Raw genomic sequence first — 20,820 nt, 5'->3', positions numbered from 1 at the left:
TGATAATGAAGTATTAAGATACAGAAATTTTTTTTTTAAAGTAAACACATTCTGATGGTAGTGAAAAACTCAATTTCGAGTATCCACAATCACCGAACATCTACTTTACCATTTTGTTTAGACTATTCTTTTCTCAAATACAACATACATATACATGTGACCCATTATCTTACCAGCCAGATCTTGGACACGAGTGAGAACTTCCCGTGAGGTTCGTACATCCACCCATGGTAACACAGCAGCAGCTTGAGCATGTAGCGCAGCATGTACACCATGCCTATCCACAGCACAGTGGAGAAGATAACCACACTGATGTACAAGTCTGCTGGGGCTGCGAAGTAGTTGCTACAAACACACCAGAAACAGAGAGGGAGAGATCCGTAAATAATTTCATCAGGTTGGTATTGAACAAAGTCTTCTTTGTTACACAACCGTCTTTAATTCTTCAGTAAACGTTTCGACGACCATCTGTATGCCTTCATCAGTACAAATGAAACAAATACTATCAGTGCTATATGAACTAAATCTAGATAGAGTCAGTGAAATCCAAACTTAGCCTATTGTATTGTGACATTGGAATGTTCTTGAACGTGATACATTAATCATCCTTGCCACTTTGTGAGGTAGCGGCAAGAATGTGGTCCCAAACGTGGCTGAGTCTATACCCCCGACCCCCACTTATCTCTGAATAGAGTCTTGAGGTAACACAGCAGAAGAATCAAAGAAGGCTGTGTAACGAAGAAGACTTTGCTCAAGAAAGTGACAGAGTTTGATTTATTGTAATTAAAAAAACTCTCACAGCACAACTGTGCAATTGTAGTTCCTTACATTGTTACAATAGGCAAAATGCATGTTTAAAAAGTGGCTGGCATATTAAAAACCTGGCGATGAAATCATGATAATAATATGAGATTACAATGTATGTATCCTCCATTCCTATTAGCCATATAGCCATAACATCTAAAATATGCCACAGCAGGTAACTTTGATAGATGACATCCTCTGCAAATTGAATATTTGTGGGATTGAAAAAAATGCCTTGCTGAAAATAGAGACCATAAATGTTGTAACATTTCCCAGCTAACAACCTTGAGTCTTTCCTGTACGTATTCAAGAAGCGCAGAAAGTGACACTTTAACTGTGCACTTTGTAGCCTAGCATGACTTACCAAATACACATCAACACTAATTATAATCATCACTTGGCCTGGGTAGAACTCATTGTAGTATTGTGTTAGCTGGATTACCTTGAATCTATTACAACTGACCTTAATCCTAGGCGGTCCTGTATGACCTGTATCACTCCCATGGAAGGGTCGATGCGCATGAAGACAGACGCCAGGACGGAAATCAGCACCACAAACCAACTGGTAGGACTAGCCGGGTACAGACCAGTCAGGAAATTGTTCTGAAAAAAAAAAAAAACACAAATTATTCTTCAGACAATTTGGCGACATATTCAACAACTTCTTATGCTTATGTCAGCAAATAACATGACATGTACAATGTCATTGTCATGTATTGAAATGGGAGACAAGAATGCTGAAAGCATTTTCTGGCACTATCTTCCTCAGTCCCAGAATTTTGCGTATCATATCTGGTTTAATACTTTCATGGCAAATACAATGACTGTACAACTTCAAGTGTCAACAAACACATTACAAATGCTACTTTATGTTGTAGGCTGTAGCTATATAGCTAGCTACAACAAAGATGGATCCAAAATACATTTAACATGTTACTAGTAGTCCAAACGCAGCATGTAGACATAATCTAGAAAGAGAACTTGATGCTAATTTTTTACCTCAATCTTTAATAACAGGCTTATAGGTTGATGGATTAATTAGTACTCAATGTAATCTATATCTGTATTATATTTTATCTGACCCTGACATCCCTCATGACCTCAATGAAAAGCGGCCTGCTGGCCGATTTGAGCTTCTCATGAATAGATAAAGGTTCAAACAAACAAATACAATTATTCAATTTAACCTCCATTTATTATTATGAAAAGTAGAATGCGTACAGTACCTTAAAGCGAGCAAAGCGCTTCTTCCATGAGCGGACTCCAGAGTAGTAGATGGCTCGCAGCGCCTCGTTACTGATCCTGAAGTCTACACCTTCAGGGGTGATGGTGAACTGGAAGGCCACCGCAGCGTGGGCTTCCGCCATGATGGCTTCACTGGATCACTGGATGGACACAATTTGTCAGTTTAGCTATCTGCAGGGCTCGAAATTCATTTGTGGGATTAGCTTAAGAAAATGCGTGCACCACAGCCACCACTTGAAATTGATTAGTAATAACCCAGTAATAAAACTTAGTTACAAGCTATCAAATTCTTAAGAAAGTACAATGATAGACATTTTTTATTATCTTTCTAACCCTTAGATGTCAAGAATATGATATATACTAGTATACTTTGATATCTTAACATATACAACCTAAGAAAATATTTGGGTGCACCCTGTGCACCCACAGATAATAATTGGGTGCACAGCTCCAATTTTGGGTGCACCTGGGTGCACATGCATCCAGTATTTCGAGCCCTGTATCTGGGTATTCTTTAAGTATATAGCAGCAAATGGCTGCAAATGAAGGTTTAAGTCAAATACTTGTACTACAGGGTACAAATGTACTAGTTCTTAATTAATATATGATGTAAATGAACTTAGTGGTGGGTACCGGTATGGTTGCAGTTTACTGGATTGGACTGGAAAAATCTAGTTTGGGGACATGACCAACTGCTGCTACCTGTAAATTCAACCTATAAAACATTTAGCAGTTCACCCCATACAGATTTGTTTACAATTAAATTCATAATGTTCACTGAATCAGATTCAGACAGATGCACTTCACCCTCCATTCCCCCTGTAAACATTTTAGCAAGAAAGGACTTAAAAGTGTAAGTACACTAAAACATAAACACTCAGGGTAACATGAGGTTATCTGTTGTACATACAAATGTACTATGTGACCAAAGTCCATACAGATATGAACACACCTGTCAAATACATTTTTTTTCCAGTTGAAACACTATAGGAGCTGTAACAGGTGGAGACTGGTACAAATTGCACATAACTGATATTAGTAATTAAGAAACCAGTTTTTGCTCTTGCAGTTGCACTGGTCTGGAAAAAAACAGACCAACAAAAAAACGGTGGACTGGATTTTGGACTAATTGAGAGACAACAAATACATTTTATGTGCAGGTGTCTACAAGTTTTGGGGCACTACCTGGTTCAAGAAAATAACAAAAATGAAGTAGAGTAGAGTTCGGACTATGACCTGACCCTCAGTACCTCAACCAGTTCTGTACCTGAATTTTCTGTACGGTACCAGTACCCAGCCCTATGCTATAGCATCTAGTACTACTAAGTACGTATACTAGGAGGCAAGTAGAAACTTAAAACACTCTTTTAGCTCCGAGGATTTGAACCCAGGCCTGCCAGCTTACTAAACCCAAACCATACACCACTACAGTAGGCCAAATTAAAGGGTCCAGACCATTTGTTCTGGTCAGTTGTTGGTGCTGGAACCCCATAATTACAGTCTGTACATGTACAATTTATGTCTGTCTGGTTTGATCTTCATTCTGATGATTGGATCTCTGCATACATATAATAATACTATAACTACTCGTAGACTAATACTAATAGTGTCATAAAAAGTTTGTGGGCTGAATCTTGCTAGTCATCATGTATCCTTTCTGCTCTAAAATTGAAAATTTCTCTAGAACAAAGCATTCCCATTACTGATATGTACAGTCAATTACTTTATATATAAATTATACTATAGCACACTTACATCAGCATTTTTGTACTTCTGGTGTTTGTGAAATGTGCAAAAACCAGATGCACAGGGTCCACTAAAATCATAGCAATTTGCTCTATGCAGAACATCCTTGCGTACACTACATAATTATGACACTGTACCCTGGTACATGTAGGTGCCCTATATCATTTTATGGTGTACTACCAAATTACGCAGTCAATACCAGCTGGCTGGATAACATGCCTATGTTCCCCGATGTTTTGTTTTTTTGTAACAGGTACGCACTAGTATGTACAGGATTACCCGGTTTATTTGAACTTTGTGTCCTCAGACATGGGGTTGAGTCAGGTTATTCACGTGAGACCAAAGTCCAGGTATGAACACACACAGACTGGACTTTGCCCCTCACGAATGCCAAGGACTCTGAAAATGCAGACAACACTCTTATGTTCAAGTGGTCCAAAGCTAGCTAGCAACAAAAGAATGTCTCTATCCCCATTTTAGGATGTTGTCCTTTAGAGTGGCAGGGTCTTTGATACAGTACATGTCAACGTGCACCTAAAACGTGCATCACTATCAGTTAGTAGGACATACATTGAATGATTGATAACTGAAAAACTACAATATGGATAGTGGTGAAGTATCATGGAATGCACCCATAAAACGGACACCTTGTTTAAGTTGTTATTGTGGCCACTGGCCCAAGCACTGAGAATATACTAGTAGTGGCCACTAAGTGTTTAGTGTGATTATTGTATCTAGACTTGAGTTCATTCAAGTGGTCAGTGTGGCTATACATGAAGATAGGGTTGACTGTATATTAAGGAACGACCGCCAGGGTATGTGCATGTTTATACAGCTATATCCTTATCAGAGTCCATTGCAGCTGGGAAACAGTACAAAGTCTTTCAACCTCCAGTGCCCTCTCTTCAAACCATAACAAATCAAAGTACAAAAGTACAGACATATGGTTACAGGTATGTTTGACAAGGTGTCTGCTGACGCTCTTGTCTATGTTTGCCTGGTGACAAAGGTTCAACTGTAACTAGCATACATGTGACGGACTTGTCAAATACGGTATTGTAATGACGCATTTCCTGCAGTTAAGTGTTGGGCCAACTTGGGGTGTGTGGTGGGTGTGTTCAAATAGTGCCTCGTGGAAAGGAAATAAGACTCTAAGAGACTGACAGAAACAAACTTACTTCCTTCTAACTATGTATCTGACTATCTACCAATTTCATAAAAGGAAATTATATATATATATATATATATATATATATATATATATATATTATTTTTAGACCTTTCTTTTTTGGGGCCAGCAACTTGAGCAAGAAATTAATCATTTTCTGTTACACACAAATTCAATGCAGATTTGAACAAAGCTGTTTGCATACATGTATTCACATTTAAAAGTATCACACTAGTAGATTGCCTTACTGATTAAAATCGTTTGTTGACCACACTTCCTATAATTTGATTCATTAAAATTTAAATTATTCATTACAGCAGAATGATAAGACTGCTATACCTTCACAATCATGGAATAAAGTATCCAAGTATAGAATGAACATTATGCCATACTTTCATTTTTACTTTGAATAAGAGGAGGTCTATCCTCAAAATAATAATGTACAAGTGACTAAGGTATAATGTTAGTAATTAAGGTTCAAAACATGGCAAAATATGATTAAAAAATGTTCATCATCCATAGGTCGAACTGGATGATTTGCAAGGTCATTCAAATATGCCTATATATGAGCACGGAACTATATATATAAACACTGGTGAATTTGGACGGGCTAAACTGAAGAAGAGGCTGTTTCCTATATTTTTTTGCTTCTTAAGTTCTTGTTTATGCAAGGAGGTTAGTTTATGGAAGATCCAAAATAGATTTTAAGTAGAAAACAGAATACAATACCATACAATCAGTTAATGTCCTTTTACGCGCCCGTCCATACGTTCATCCGAACCTTTAAATAGCCATGTTAGTTTCGAAAAATCCTGATATCCTGTTAAATCTACGAAAAGTGTAGGGACAAAGCAAACACAAAACAAAGTCACCGGCTCCGATTAAACACGCCCCCCTCCCCACCCAGAACCCACCCACAAAAATATTTCATCCTCACCAAATGAAAGACGAATTCCGTACAACGCCAAAGCAAAATCCAACCTACCTTCTTCCTGAACGAACTTGAAGACCTCTTGTAGAGCAAAACGCGGTAAAGATAGTTTTTCTGAGGGAAACTTTGCGAGGAAACGTTTTCAGACGATACGTTCGCCGGTATGACGTACCACCACAAGGTCACCCTGTCGCACTGTACCATGGGAAGGGTCACCTCTTGGCCTGGGACGTTTGCTGACGTCATCAAATCCCTCGGTAATACAAATGAAGCTATTTTAATCAAGAAGAAAACTTCCTTTGGTATGCAGTACATGTTCATATCCTGTAGAAGTTAAATAAACATGGGATTTTTTTTCTCTCGAAGCAGCCCACCATTCTTAGTATCCGCTTGCTCAAAAGAATTCTTTACATTTCAAGTTATATTAAGCGTAAGATAAATTCAATCATTTAATTAGGAACCATTTTACACTGTGCGCAGATAAGTATACATGGATTAGAGATACTGTTTAAAAAGACCTAAGAACCAGTATCAACGATACGTTAGACTCAGAATGTACGTACATAAATTCTCTTTTTGTACTGACTTATTTGTATGTAACAGGTGGAATGCTAGCGCTTACTTTTGTAATTGTTTCGCCAATGTAAATTGTTATATGCTGTAAATTAAAACAACAAATTTCTGTGAAGTTAAGAATGCTTTGAGAACTTGGGTGTTCAATCTGGTGTGCATTTTTTTTATAGTATTATACAATTAATTTTACCGTCGGCATTGAATGGAAACGTGAAAACTTAAACATTGCAGCGGTCTGCGTTCTTTTTGTTAGATATGGGGGAAGATAATAGATTGTTCTAAGCAATACTAGTAGTTAGCTTTTTTTATATTTGCTGACTACAGGCCTGTAATCAATACAAGGAAGACTGTACTACGAAAGTCATTTATATGTTTGCAATGGTGTCTTTTTTCGATGTGGAAAAGCTGCTTATGCCACAGAAAAGTTCATTACCAAGGTAAAAGGTGAATTCGTCTATTTGTAAATCAAGGTAATTATGCCAATTAAGGAACATGCAGCGAGAGAACATGTCGCTAGGGGTCGCTGCAGCACAACAGGTGTTTTGACAAGGCCACGTGAATACATCCTCACCTGCCGTACTTCATTAAGACCCGTATATAAGCCGAGGGAACAGAGCATGCTTCCTTTCTGTCTTCTCGCACAAGACTGCGTGCACGTGGTAAGTCGGTGTATATTGAGGGTTTTTATTGATGGTTGTCTACTCAAACTGCATTAATTTAGACCGCTGTGCCACTTTTGTTTTATATATTTAAACGATATTTTTTGGGAGTAATGATAGTGATTTCTTATTTTCAATGATTATTCAACAGGGACGAGGAAAATGTCCTTTAGGTTGGACGTGCATGTGAATAATGCTTCAGAGTTCTACATTTGTTAATTTGCCTTTTTCTATATGAACAGTCACTCTTGTTGTTCACCGTATCAAGACTGCCGTCAGCAAGAATTGAAGACAACATGGCTGCGACATTGAAGAAACTTGTGGCCGACTGTAACGTCCCAGGGAGTAAGTAACTGCTGAATGATACACAAAAAGAAAGTGGCGTATCCGTGCGTTAGTTTTCCCAGCTCAGTTTGTATCGCTTTCTTTGTAACACTTCAAACAACAAGTGTGCTGCATGAGAAGCAAACACTAAAATCAGTCGATAACAATATTTATCACGAACACTGCTGCTAATATGATGCTTTTTTTAAAAGTTGAATCCTGTACATAGCTTTACGCCTTAGATATAACATTGAACGGAAGTCTCTTCAATGCTGATGTAATTCATAGTATATTACTAGGCACACGTTTGTATCCATCTTGGGTCTCTGATTTCAAGTACTTTACTCAGAAATCATAGATTTGGAAAAAAAAACACGTTCCTGTATATCTAATCACTAGAAGATGCCGAAACGACATCTGAAACGTCTGTTATCTATCAGAAAGCTCTTTCAACGGCATTGACTAAGTTTTTTAAATATCTTCCGCCGATAGATTTTCTCCCAGATGGCGCCGAGGTGTTCCTCACCCACACCGAGGACATGCCTGTGTCAGCCGATGTCTACTGGTCCGCCTTCCGGAACTTCGTGAAACTGCAGCTGCAGTTCGAGGGCCACGAAAACATCCGCCTTCGGAAAGGTACACCTTATCTTAGTCTTTGTCTTTGAAAACAAATCACACCTTAAACTGGATTATTGGTTATGTACGCTTATTTCTTGGTCTTTTGATACAACCACGCAATGTACGGCATCTATTTTGCCACATTGCTTGCGCTTGCGTAACTTTTAGGGCCCGCTCCTGCATGCAAACAGTCTATGGATCACTCGCCTGTTAAATCATGTTTCTGAGGGATGGTTGGGAGGGGTGTGACGTCGTACAAAAAGTGTACAGCACTTAAATGTGTCGTCATTGTTCTAATCATTTTGTCATTATTCTGTTGTGCTTTATCCTAATCTTCTCTGTGCCAACGCGGTTCTTTTTGTACCTGTTACTTACAAACTATCTAATGCCACCATTTCATCACTATTTTTAGCTTGCCACGGAGAGCTCTTTTTTAAAAAGCATTTGTTTCCTTGTTGAGGTTTTGGCTTGGTGGGCACGGTGGTCTCCTTTTACTACGACCCGACGGACCTGGCCGAGGGGCAGCGGGAGATGAAGCTGGTAGAGAATGACGACTCTACAAAGACCTGGAGAGTCGAGGAGACCGAGCCTAACGATCTGTACAAGAGTTATGAGATGACCATAAAGGTAATTAACCACATATCCATGTGCGCTATTTAGGAACGATCTAAATAAGCTAGAAAATAAGCATCGCCAGCATAAAAAATCAAATATATCATTGCTTGAGTTAGTTTTGTTCTTGAGAACTCATTTGTTTCGCTAAAGGTCGGACTACCCACATACCAAATACCATATAAATGCATAGACATTTTCTTCGGTTAAAACAAGTTTTGTAATGTGTTTTTTTAGCTAATTTGATACTGTTTAACACTCTATGCCACCTAGGCGTTGCCAAAGACGTAACTTCTATTAAACCTTTTGCACAACCCTGGTAAACTAATTAGTCCAAGGGCCATCACCCAAAATTTCACATATCGGTACCCTTCGGGGTGGCAAATTCTCCTTGTTAGTTTTGAATAGTAGGCCTGTGGCATATATTAAGATAGCATTGTACATAACGTTAAGAAACAAGTACTTGGCGTGGCTAAACCTATACCCCCATCTCTAGGTTGAAGGGACCGATGCAGCCAAGGTGACCATATCCGTGCGATTCGTGTCCGCCATTAAAGATCCGGTGAAGCGTCGTGAGGACATCGCCTACCACATGGTCAGGAAATATCTTAATATGAATGGAACCTGGATAATCAGATGTTGTTAAATTAAGAATTTAAATTTTTTGCCAACCAATTGTAGAATACATTCTTATGTCAGTTTTCTTTTACCGTTTGAAACTTGAAATTACTATTCCAGATACTTACTTTACATTCTTATTACAACCTGCAAATCCTTATACATACAAAGCGCCAAAAGTAAGCACAGTGTAACATCAGTATGGCTCCACATGTATAGCAATTGTAAGAATTTAAATACTTTTTTTTCTTTCAAGGTTCACCTGTTGGGAGCTCGCATCCGGGACATCCTGAACTACGTTGTCCGTGAAAAGGTGGGAGGGAAACACCGCTTCGAACTGGAGGTGGATTGCTCTCGCGAGAAGTTGTGGGGAACCGTGGGGAACTTTGATGACGTCAGTTGGATACGCGAATCCACGCGTGAGTCCAAATTTTCTCTAAGCAGAGGTTTAGTCACGGAGATATAGTAGTAGTCGGAAGTGAGCCGGTAAATTTCCCGACTACTATATCTCCGCCACTCAACCTCTGCTTGGAGATTAAGTTTGAGAGAATTTGATAACGATTGTCATACCTTGCTGCATACTAACGCTTTTCCGTGTCCCTAGACACTGACCATTTAATTGGTATTACCCTACACGGAAGAATCTTACAACTGCTTAAAACATCAGAACGTAAACACTGATACTGTGTACGGAATCGTATATGGTTTCGGTGTGCGGGTTAGTCTCGATTGCTGTGAGTCCAAAGTTTTAGTGAGTAAAAAGATTGCCACAGCAGACAATTCAGTGTGACAGGAAATACATGTCAGAGCTGGTAGAATAAGTCAGGAAGAAGCTACTAACGTAGTGTTTTGCAATTATCTATTATCCCTACATATACCGTATAAAGTCTACACAAATGTGCATGCTATACTTTATAACGCAATTTACACTATGAATTTTCAAGTATTTCATTCGCCAGAACTGCTGTTTTCTTGGTCATTAGACACCGTCGTCAAGGGAATCCGTCGGACGATCTACTTCACCAAGGACCGTTCCCTGGAGGTTCGTCTGGCCTGGGCGGACTCCAGCGACTACCTGTTTGTGTACGAAGGAGACAACAGCCCGGACTTTCTGCACTGCAAGTACTACAGGGGCAGGGTAAGGACTCCAGCAATAAGGTGGCATGGCATAGTAGGTGAAAACCTATGGGGATTCGCATGGTTAAGGACCCCATAGCGAGGAGGATAGACGCCTCAAAACTATAGCTGCAAAGGGGATTAAGAAGAATTGAGTATGTTAAAGTTCAGGGTAGAATCTGCAAAATATGTAAAAATGAGCTTAACTTTTTCTGCTCGTTCTCCTTTAAAAGCCAATTCGGCCCTCTAGTGGAGGTCATCATACTGAAGCCTACACACTGAAGTGATACCCCAATTAGTTATTGCACCTGTTTGTAAAGGGTATATTGTCATATTTGTTTAAACAATGTATTAAATATATATAGTATCTCCTTTTCTTCTAATGGCACTTGTTTAAGGTATAACGAACTTGGCTTTGAGGTGCAGGAATACTGTGGTAACAATACATATTTTTCTTCTGTACATAGCTCCAGTTTTTCGCGGTCAGCCCCAAGAAGGTAAAAGTGGTGTACGACTGTACTTTCCTGCCGGCTAAAGACGCGCCAGTGGAGGAGTTCACCAAATGGTTCGTCCCTGCTATCGCCAGCAGGATCGGTTGGCTCAAGGTTAGAAAAAAATTATTTTTGTTTATGAATTTAAAAGTTAATGTACTTAGTCTAGAGAGTTGACACATTTATGCGAACATACAATGTTTACCTTCACATGGTCTCTAGCCTGGTGAGCAACTGCTGTTTAAGGTGAGGTCACACATGCGTATATATTAAGTCCGTTTCAGGTGTGTATGACAATCTTAGTCTCTACCAGGCTACACAGGTCGCGGGTAAAATAGTACAGATTGGACAAATATAGATACATAACATGTCAGATGAGTTAACTGACCGAGAAGTATGGTTAGCGACCCAGCTAACTCGTCTGACATTTACCTGTTTACGTTTGTCCAATTTCTAGTATTTTTCCAACGACCTGTTCGGCCTGGTGGAGGCAAATACTCCCATGCGCGCCGCATACGGGCTTAGATATATACGCACGTGTGACCCCACCTTAAGACTCAAAACACAGTAATACATACTTTGCGTAGTTACAAACCCTTCAGTTCTGTCCTACCACTTGCTACAAAATGTAATAGAACGCCACAGACTGTCTTCTACTTTACCACTGGTTACAGCCGTCTGGTGCAGGTCATTAACCTTAATATGTGGAAACGAATAAGAGGGAGAAGAAACCCTGAACAGAAACTAAATCCGTATAATAATCACTGACAAAACTGTTTTTCGTAATTTAGGAGGCGTTTGGTGAAGCAAAGCCCAGTGTTAACGTTGAAGGGCCCGCCACTGCTGCGGGACCTCCCGCCTTCAAGAAGGGTGCGTACTCCACCGGTGCCCGTGGGGTCGTCAGGGGGCCTTTGGAGGATGTGTGGAAGGTCTTCCGGCCTTTTGGACGCGTGAGTAGTTTCGAGAAGTTGTGCATTTAAAAAAAATGTATTACAGTACATTGAATATTAATGTTTGATCGAATTCGATGCTGATAATCAATATTTATCATAACCGTTTTATGTCCCCAGTACCCTACGTTTGATTCCTCTGTACCTGTTTCGGCACTATGGCATACACATGTATCTAACAGAAATACTAAACTTGTTGCCTTTAACTACCTTTCATGTAGATATGTTACTTGATGTATATTCATTTTGTATTGTTTGGTCACGATACAATCCTGCTGACAAGTGCATGTCCACGATGTATTGTAACTGTCGCAACCTGAATTAAGTTAAAGTTTCATACAATATCTATACAGCACCACTACTGTATTATGTGGATTAGGGCTGGGTACCGGTACAGACAATTCAGGTCCAGGTCCGGTTCAGGTCCAAAGGATTAGGTCCAGGTCCGGACCTGAACCTGGACCTGATGCAGTATGACTCATACCAATGGTCCATTTCACTACAAAGAGATCATTTTGGTGGAGTATTAGACTTACACTGGCGTTTTAAAATCTTACAACGCTAACTGCACCTGTACGATTGGCTGTAAAACTTGGTAGAAATTACTATAAACTCTACTCTACTTCACTCTTGTTATTTTTCTTCCATCTGCAAGCGCCAAACGTGTGAATGCCTTATAGAATAAACTGTTAATATTCTAATCGGTCCAACATCCGGTCCACCTACTTTTTTCAGGTCCGGTTTTTCTGGACCGGTCCAATAAGAAAAACCGGTTTTGTACCGGTACGCTGTACCGATACCCAGCCCTAATGTGGATACTAAGTCAAAACTTTGTATCCCGATAGGACTGCATGGAATACTGGAAGATCTATGACAACATGGAGATCGAGGAACCCGGAAATGACGTACAAGGCTGCATCCGGTGTTTTGTGACCTCCAAGACGAAGAGGAAAATCAGGGAAAGACTGGAATGGCGAGACGATAAGGAGCATGTTGAGGTGAGTTATAATCCATGTCTTCTACATGAAATTATCATTATATAGAAACGGCTGTCATTTTTACATTATCATGATATAGAAAATGTCATTTTTACATCCAAGCGACTAATTGACACTGGTCTTTAAGGAATTCACATGTATTGTATGTTTTCTTGTGAAATCATAATGGATTGTATGTTTTATGCCAATCAGTTGGGCTACATAGGACATTTCAAGTCTTCAGCAACTTGCACCCTTTTGCTGAAAGGCAGCAAGAATTCGCGTTAAGTAAGATTAAGTGAACATGCCGCGGTAGTCTTCGATATCATGATTGATATCATGTATCTAAGAATTTTGTTTGTCTTATCCTAAAGATCTACAGCCTTTTGTCCATGGATCCTCCGCCGCCAGTGGCCATGACCAATGTTTACACCACCATTACGATGACGGAAGGTGAGGCAGTGTCTATAAAGTTGCAAGTTTCTTTCTATAGACATGTCTTACCTTTATCTGATTAGTTCCTGATACTACTTCGTATTACAACTTGCTTCTTTGTTCAGTTTAAAGCATGATGTTGATATAAGTGTATACAGGCATGGCAGTCAATCTATTTTTTTGGAGACAGTCCTCAAATTCTTTGGTTGGAAAAATACCCCTTCTCCCATACACACAGCTTTAATGCTTATGAGTAAGCGAAAAAAAAGCTATATACTAGTTACAGTTAGGGGTTAGTTTTTAGACTAGGGTAGACGCGTCTATACTGTTGTAAACTCATTTGTTCTTTGCCTCCTGTCTTGTTACCTGCTTTAGGCATTGGGACAAGAATTTTCAATAAACCATGAAACTGCTAGTATCATTCAATTATATCATGGACATATATATTAAGTTGACAGCGCACTGAGACTCGTTGATTTAACCAGTACCGTGGTTCTAAGGTTAAGCAAAGCTTTGTCTGCTTAAAAAAAATCCGGTGCCAACGCCGATGTATTTACACCTTTTCAGTTGGTGAGAAGGAGACCGAAGTGAAGTTCGAGTGCACCTTTGACGTCAGCGTGTCGTTTGCCGTGTCCCGTATCCAAGACAACCAGAAGGGAGCCTACATGGCGTGCATCAACGGACTCCAGCAGCTCTTCCACTCCGAGGTCGGGACGCTAGAGGTCGTTGTTGGGAGTGCCGCTGATCTGGCAAGGACTGACGGCTGGTGTAAGTATTTTTTATAAGCAACTCAAGCAGTTTGTAAAGAAAAAGCTCAAATGGTTCCAGCGTAATTTTGATCATTTCAGTCAGTTCTTAATAAAACACTTACCTGGTCCCTTTTTTGAAAGTTTTTTTTTTTCAATTAACGCTGACTCGCTTGTTGTGCTCGCTGTGAATGATCTACCCTACTTTTGATCAACGTAGTTTTTATTTTTTGACATCCGGGTCTGATGTAATATTTATCCTTTTCTGCAATTTTGAATTTTTTTTTTCAAATGTTTCAGTTGATGCTGACCCATACGTTGTGCTCGCTGTGAATGATGGGAAACCTGTGACCACCAGGGTTTGTCGCGCTACCCAGAATCCCATCTGGGACGACCGTTATGAACTTCCAGTGACGTCACGCACAAGAAACATCGTCTTTACCGTCATGTATGTACATATGAATTAAGGGGCTTTAGTTGAATTGATTATCGAAATTCTTGTATGTGCATGTGTTGTTTTATTGCAACAGTCTTTGGTTTCAAGTAAAACTGCTTACTGTTGAGCACACGCGAAATCAAATGCTTTATTATGTATTAGGCGAGACGTTTACATATATAGCATTAAATAGCAATGCAACACAAAAACATAAATCAAGGCAACAATGAACACCTGTGTTAATTCTATTCACAGGGACCGGGACACAGTCGGACAGGACGACATCATGGGTACAGCTAACGTCAACCTGGACGAGCTGACGTCAGGCAAGGAGAAAAAGATGACTCTGGACGTGCAGGGAGGAGGGACGCTGAACGTCAGGCTGTACCTGAAGATGCACGACAAGCCCAAGGAGCCGGAGGAGGGAGACAAGGTGGTTAAGCAGCTAACTTTGCCCTTCCTGGCGCCGGTCTTCCAGAGCGAGCTGGACGCCATCCGGAACGAGTTCACCAACCTCATCACGTCGTTTTTAGGACATGGTCAGTCATAATTTTTTCATCTATCAAAAGCTACTGAAAGTAGAAAGTTACTCAAGCAACTGGATATGATTTAGGAAACGGTCTGACGTTTTAGACAATCTGGTATCAATCGTTCCTCATTGACACTGGAGAGAATGTTAGAGAAAAATTTTATATTAATTTGAAAACTCAAAGATCTCTCCAGTGTCACTGAAGAACGACACCGGATTGTTGCCTGAAAGGTTTGACCGTTTCCAAAATCAAATCCAAATGCTCGAGTAACTGCTTTTTAGCGTATTAACCTGGGTGACTAAAAGAACGTGGCATGGGTCTGACATGTTGAGGTAATGACGATAATATAATATTTAGAACGCTGTAATCTTTGTTGTATAAGTAAACCTGTGATGGGTGATAAAAATGTTAATGTATTAAACTGCACGTTCAGTGCAATTAACATAGTTTGTGGATAATGCCAAATATGAATTCCCCGGATTCGTAGACTTATCGTCTAGACAACGCTTGTTACATGTGTATTCTTTGTGTCTCGGGATCCTTCAACTTTACATCTTATATTCGCTAATGCGTTAACCGACTTGCTGCTTGCTTTACATGGTGTTTTGTGACTCTACAGGCCAGAAGTACGAGCTGAGCTACATGACACGTCTCCGGACTCACCCTGACGTGCCTCTGGAGGAGATGCCTGCCGCATGTGTCCCCATGCCGACACAGGAGATGTTCACTCCCCTCAAGGCCGGACGGCTCATGCAGCGTCTCATGGAGTTCATTGGCTCACAGGTGATTACAAGTGGATGTGTAACTATCTAATGCTGGGAAGGGCTATTCTTCAAGCAGAAATTTCGATGGGGGCAAACTTTAGTGACCAGGAGGAAAGCGAACGAAGAAATCGCGGCTAATACTGCCCCCCGACCGCAGCTTTTGTTATGTGAACGAAAGAGTCCAACAGATATCATTTATATGACTGTTACATTCGTGTACTGAAATAATAGCTTATTCTAGCATGCCCTTCTTGGACCAAGGCCTTGTTCATATTCGTAAAAAGCTGTACAAGCGATGTAGAAGTTGTCTAAGGTAATAGAAGTTTATACCAAGGAGGGTTTGTCTTGTATATCCCTTACTAATACCATACGTTTTGAAACACGTAATTTAGGAAGTGGTAATACGTTTTAGCATAGTCATGCGTCATAAACCAAAATTAATTTTGAGATGTATACCTCCATTATTTTAGGCCCAGATCATGGTCCGCCTGGCCCAAGTCAAGGGCATCTGGGATCCGTGGAAGGCCAACTTCAGCGGCTACCTTCCTGCCAACGAGAAGCTGATTGAAGAGTGGCAGAAAGACGAGGAGTTCTGCCGCCAGTATCTCCAGGGTAGGCCTGAATCATTTTCTAGAAAGCGACAACTTAGATTTTGTTCTAAAAGGTGGCAACATTTTGAACACGACACTCCAGAACCGTTGTCTTACATTGTATTTGATTCACAACCCTAGGCATCAACCCGATGCTACTGACAGTGTGTAAAGACCAGAGCCAGATTCCTGCCGAGATGCTGGAGCTAAAGGCACAAGGCAAGACCACCCAGCAGCTCATGGAAGAGAACAGGCTCTTCATCGTGGACTACGCACCCATGCTCGGCGTTCCTGCTACTCCAGGCAAATTCTTCTACGCGCCGATCGTGCTGATGTACAAGGAAGAGCTGGCCGGTGGCAAGTCTCGTCTCAATCTTCTTGGGATCCAGCTTTCAAGGAAAAAGGGTAGGGAATATCATAAACCCTTATGTACCCAAGTGAAAACTGGTGTATTGAACTCAGACGGTATGTTTGCTAGATGTTTTACTAGTGTCCGCAATTGGGCTTTCTGCCGAGATGTAAGTCGGAAATGGTACATGAGGATACTTGGTGAATTGCATGTCTGGTTTGGCTCTGCTCCAATGTTGTAGAAAAAAGGCAGAAATTAATGACTCTTGACTACATACACCGTTACCTTGTAAGTCTGCACTTATAATGCAGGGATATCCATAAAAGGCTTGTAATATGAGCCAATGTTATGCATACGGGATGTGGTAGCACCATTTACCAAGGTCTCTGATGCATATGGATTCCATCTCTTTTGCCTAGGCGAGAATGAGGTGTTCTCACCAGAATCTGCTAAAACTCATCCCAACAAGTACATGTTCGCCAAGATGCACGTGGTGTCTGCTGACAACAACGTGCACCAGTTCCTGTACCACCTGGGCTACACTCACCTCGCCATGGAGCCTATCGCAGTGTCGCTGCACACCCACCTGCCACCAGACCACCCCATCCACCGCCTGCTGCTGCCCCACTTCAAGGACACCATCGGCATCAACTACCTGGCCCGCCACTCCCTGGTCTCCAGGATCTTCCCCATCACCGACCCGATGTTCGCTACTTCCACCGTGGGAGGGCTCGTCATGTTCCTCAAGGAGTGGCAAAAGTACAATTTCATGGACATGGCGTAAGTTTGTTTGCAGGGGCTTCTCAAAATCTTCAAACGATTGTCGTAGCATGTATAACTCAATGACTGAGCTAACTTTACCAAATATTCGTTTTACACTTTTTCTGCAAGGTGATTCTTTATAACCTGTAAATCAATTATTTTGAACAAATATCATTCATCAGTTGCGTTTTGCTTTTGTATTTTGTATATATTGATTGTAATATTATAATACTTGCAGAGGAGGATTTTAACTGTACCTTACCCTCTTTTGATTTTTTAGTTTCCCCGAAGAGCTGAAACGCCGTGGTTTTGATGAGGCCGGCACTGATGGACTGAAAAGCTACTTCTACCGTGATGACGGCTTCAAACTGTGGAACGTCTACAAGACGTACGTGACTGGTATGGTCAACAAGGCGTACACAAGTGACAAGGCTGTTGTGGATGATCAAGGTTAGTCTTGCACTTACAAGAACGATCAACGTTTGTCAGCAAATTAGCTAGAACAATGAATGAATGAAGACCTTTATTGCACATTTTTGCCACACCGGGCTAAGTACAGGTCACAACAAGACATGTTGAAAAGATAGTTAACAGATACAAAATGAGACTATTGTTGGACAGATTCAACTTATCCTCGCTTTTCTGACAATTTCTTCAACCAGGCAGAAACAGAAATATTTGTCAGTCGTTTTGCTTACAATAATGAATTGAAATGTATAAACGGCAGCGTTCGTTTCACTCTTTGGTACAGTATCTAGAAACCCCTAGGCTTCGTTGGCATGACTTCTTTGTAAGTTTTAAGTTTTCGTCTACTCTTTCCTAAAAGATTTCTATAACCTGTTTTGTACATTAAACAATGCTTGTTCTTTAAAAAAAATCGCGTTGTTGAATTTTTCCGTGTACAGCCCTTCAGAAGTTCTGCCAGATGATTGAAGGTCCCGGACAGCTTCACGGATTTCCTCGCGAGATTTCCACCAAGAAGCTGCTCATCGACTGCCTGACCAACATCATCTTCAACGTGAGCGCGCAGCACTCCGCCATCAACTTCCCGCAGTATGACTACTACTCCTTCATACCCAACAGGTAGGTTGAAGCTTTAGTCTATCAAGGATAGACTAAAATGGTTGATGTTTCAGTTTTGTCACCTTACTCAGGACCCCACGATTAGGACACCACATAATTTGAGTGTGAAACATACCAGAACGTTTCACCGAAACTCTGGCTGTTATATATGTATTCTGGTTGTGAAAAAGAACTTGACACAGGCAATTACTAACTTGTGAAGTTTTTCGTGGATGTACAACTGTTGCACATATTGTTAAAAAGTCATTTCTTTGTTGAATGCCATTGGATGTCTTTTCTGTATTGATTTTCGAGGCAAATCACGATCTAGATTGTTCAAGGCAATTTACTCTTTGTATACGTAAAGGTAGAAAGGTAATACAGTAGAATGTTTAATCACTTCAATGTGTATATTCAATCCTTCCTCTTTCAGGCCAGCTCAGCTGTCGTCCCCAATGCCTGACGGACCGAACGACATGTTGGAGTCCGCTGTACTGGAGGCCCTGCCTCCTCCACAGTTCACCGCTCTTCAGGTCCTCCTGTCCTACATGCTGTCCATGCCGTCCCAGACTGCTATCACCGGGGTATGCATAGTTGATCCATGTTCGCCACTCTCTATTCAATGAGTCATGTAGTAAGTAGTACGTAGAACAACATGCGTACAACTTTATGAGTAGTATGACAAGGCTACAGGGAGAAATCTGATTCAATTTTAGGTAAAAGGTTTGTTTTACGTATCGTAACGATATTTTACTGATTGATCACCAAATAGCGTTGTTATAAGTTGATTTACAACAACACGTTTGGACCAGAGAACTTAGGTTACTTAGAGGTTGTGTTAGAAATACATTAGCTAGCTTTATTTTGCACTTTACTATTATTGTTTGTTGATATTGATCTTGTAGTTGTTTATTTCCTGAATTGCAATCGTCTTACATACTTCAATATCATCTTTTAGGTGGAGGCTATGAAGGATATTTATCCGGAAGTTCACGAGGAGTTCAACAAGACGCTCAAGAACCTCTCCAAGGAGATAAAGGGTCGTAACGACAAGCTGAAGGCGGAAGGGAAGGTCGCCTACACCTACCTGGACCCCGAGAACGTCGCCATGAGCATCGATATCTAGAGTGATTCTGCCGGCTGACTACCATCTCGCACAACCGCTAAGATATTGTCATGAGCATCGACATCTAAAGTACAGAAACCTGAAATGTTGTTCATGGTAGCAAAATCCTACGGCACCTAACCAAATGATAGCATGATGACGTGAGAAATATATCTGAAAATAGTTATCAATTACACAAATTCTGTGATGGGCCTTATTCCGATTTTTGAGATTCGCTGTTACAACGTGAGATTACGTTTAAAGAAAAATGATCGGAAAGAACAGCGTTAATCAAAGTGCATTATTTCGAATGGTGCCACACGTCTATGGCGTTTAGAGTGTGCCCGACACAAAGATTGAAAGTATCCACATCTAGAGCCAGTAATGTTAGGACTAGGATTTTCCAGAGACCTGATACAGAAATTAGCTGATTGAATTATATCAATTGAGATTTATCATGCATTGCGGTTCTGATGTAGAGTGGCTTGCTACCGTCAAAACTTTGTACAATTATCCATCCACCTATTATCACTAAATAGATATTTATATACAAATTAATGTTACAATATTATCTATATGTATACGCTGCACTTGAAATGTTATGATAACTATTGGACTGAAGTTTCTAGCCTCATTCTTAAAGTCAAAAATAAAGACATTAAGCAATTATAGTATGTGTAGATAGTCCTTCCGTTTAAAACGTAAAAAAATGTACTGTTCCATACTGCAATGAAATGATATGCACCTTAGAGAAAATGTAAAAAAAACTGATTATGGGGTAAATAAATTAATTTGAATGAGTAAGCTCTGCCTCAATTCTTTAACTGAGCTTCATTTAGTGAATAGGTCAAAACGTGTTACATTTTTCATCGTTGTAGGTTTACAAAGCACCTTGGACTGTATAACGCCAGGCATAGCTAAATTTAGAAAATAATTGTTAACAAGGCAGATGCCTAAGTAGAACTAGGTGCAGTCCTTGTGAGGTACGCCGACTACACTTTGCCAGCTCTTGATACTGTCTTGTACCATCGTAGGATCTGCTTGGACATTGGGCCTATCTAAACCCTTCCCGCGCCTGATGGCGCATAGGGCGGCGCCCATCTGTTTCCTTAGCCCTGGGACACACAACGCAATCACTAAAGCGGGGGGCTAGTCCACTGGTAGTGGTGTGTGTTCAACTTCCATACTCTTTCCCGAGTGCTGAGTGCT

At 40.5% G+C, this 20,820-nt stretch overlaps 2 protein-coding genes across 5 annotated transcripts in view; one reads left to right on the top strand and one right to left on the bottom strand.

The window, feature by feature from the left end:
* Positions 1 to 6,118, bottom strand: part of LOC118406702 (carnitine O-palmitoyltransferase 1, liver isoform-like) — a 21,231-nt gene extending 15,113 nt beyond the window's left edge. Inside the window, 4 exon segments of the mRNA XM_035806961.1 lie at positions 174 to 345; positions 1,268 to 1,407; positions 2,031 to 2,189; positions 5,949 to 6,118. Of these exon segments, the coding sequence (XP_035662854.1) occupies positions 174 to 345; positions 1,268 to 1,407; positions 2,031 to 2,171 (453 nt within the window). The 5' untranslated portion in view covers positions 2,172 to 2,189; positions 5,949 to 6,118.
* Positions 6,119 to 7,069: 951 nt separating this feature from the next.
* Positions 7,070 to 20,412, top strand: LOC118407227. 4 transcript variants are annotated; one of them, XM_035807674.1, is made up of 22 exons: positions 7,070 to 7,126; positions 7,369 to 7,471; positions 7,943 to 8,086; positions 8,529 to 8,695; positions 9,177 to 9,275; positions 9,555 to 9,717; positions 10,282 to 10,436; positions 10,882 to 11,019; positions 11,697 to 11,855; positions 12,701 to 12,853; positions 13,207 to 13,285; positions 13,835 to 14,035; positions 14,314 to 14,461; positions 14,705 to 14,988; positions 15,599 to 15,762; positions 16,214 to 16,355; positions 16,475 to 16,738; positions 17,102 to 17,462; positions 17,725 to 17,894; positions 18,350 to 18,527; positions 18,940 to 19,090; positions 19,465 to 20,412. In XM_035807674.1, the coding sequence occupies exons 1-22, from the start codon at positions 7,085 to 7,087 to the stop codon at positions 19,630 to 19,632; spliced, it is 3,633 nt and encodes a 1,210-aa protein (XP_035663567.1). In that variant the 5' UTR covers positions 7,070 to 7,084; the 3' UTR covers positions 19,633 to 20,412. The 4 variants fall into 4 exon arrangements, with proteins under 4 accessions (XP_035663567.1, XP_035663570.1, XP_035663568.1 ...); XM_035807677.1 differs by having other exon boundaries at positions 7,076 to 7,119; positions 7,387 to 7,471; XM_035807675.1 differs by having other exon boundaries at positions 7,102 to 7,119; positions 7,368 to 7,471.
* The last annotated feature ends 408 nt before the right edge of the window (positions 20,413 to 20,820 follow it).

Source organism: Branchiostoma floridae, chromosome 19 (genome assembly GCF_000003815.2).
Source record: "Branchiostoma floridae strain S238N-H82 chromosome 19, Bfl_VNyyK, whole genome shotgun sequence".
NCBI classification, from domain to species: Eukaryota; Metazoa; Chordata; class Leptocardii; order Amphioxiformes; family Branchiostomatidae; genus Branchiostoma; species Branchiostoma floridae.
Note: the sequence above shows the minus strand (reverse complement) of the source record. Positions and strands in the feature narration are given on the sequence as shown.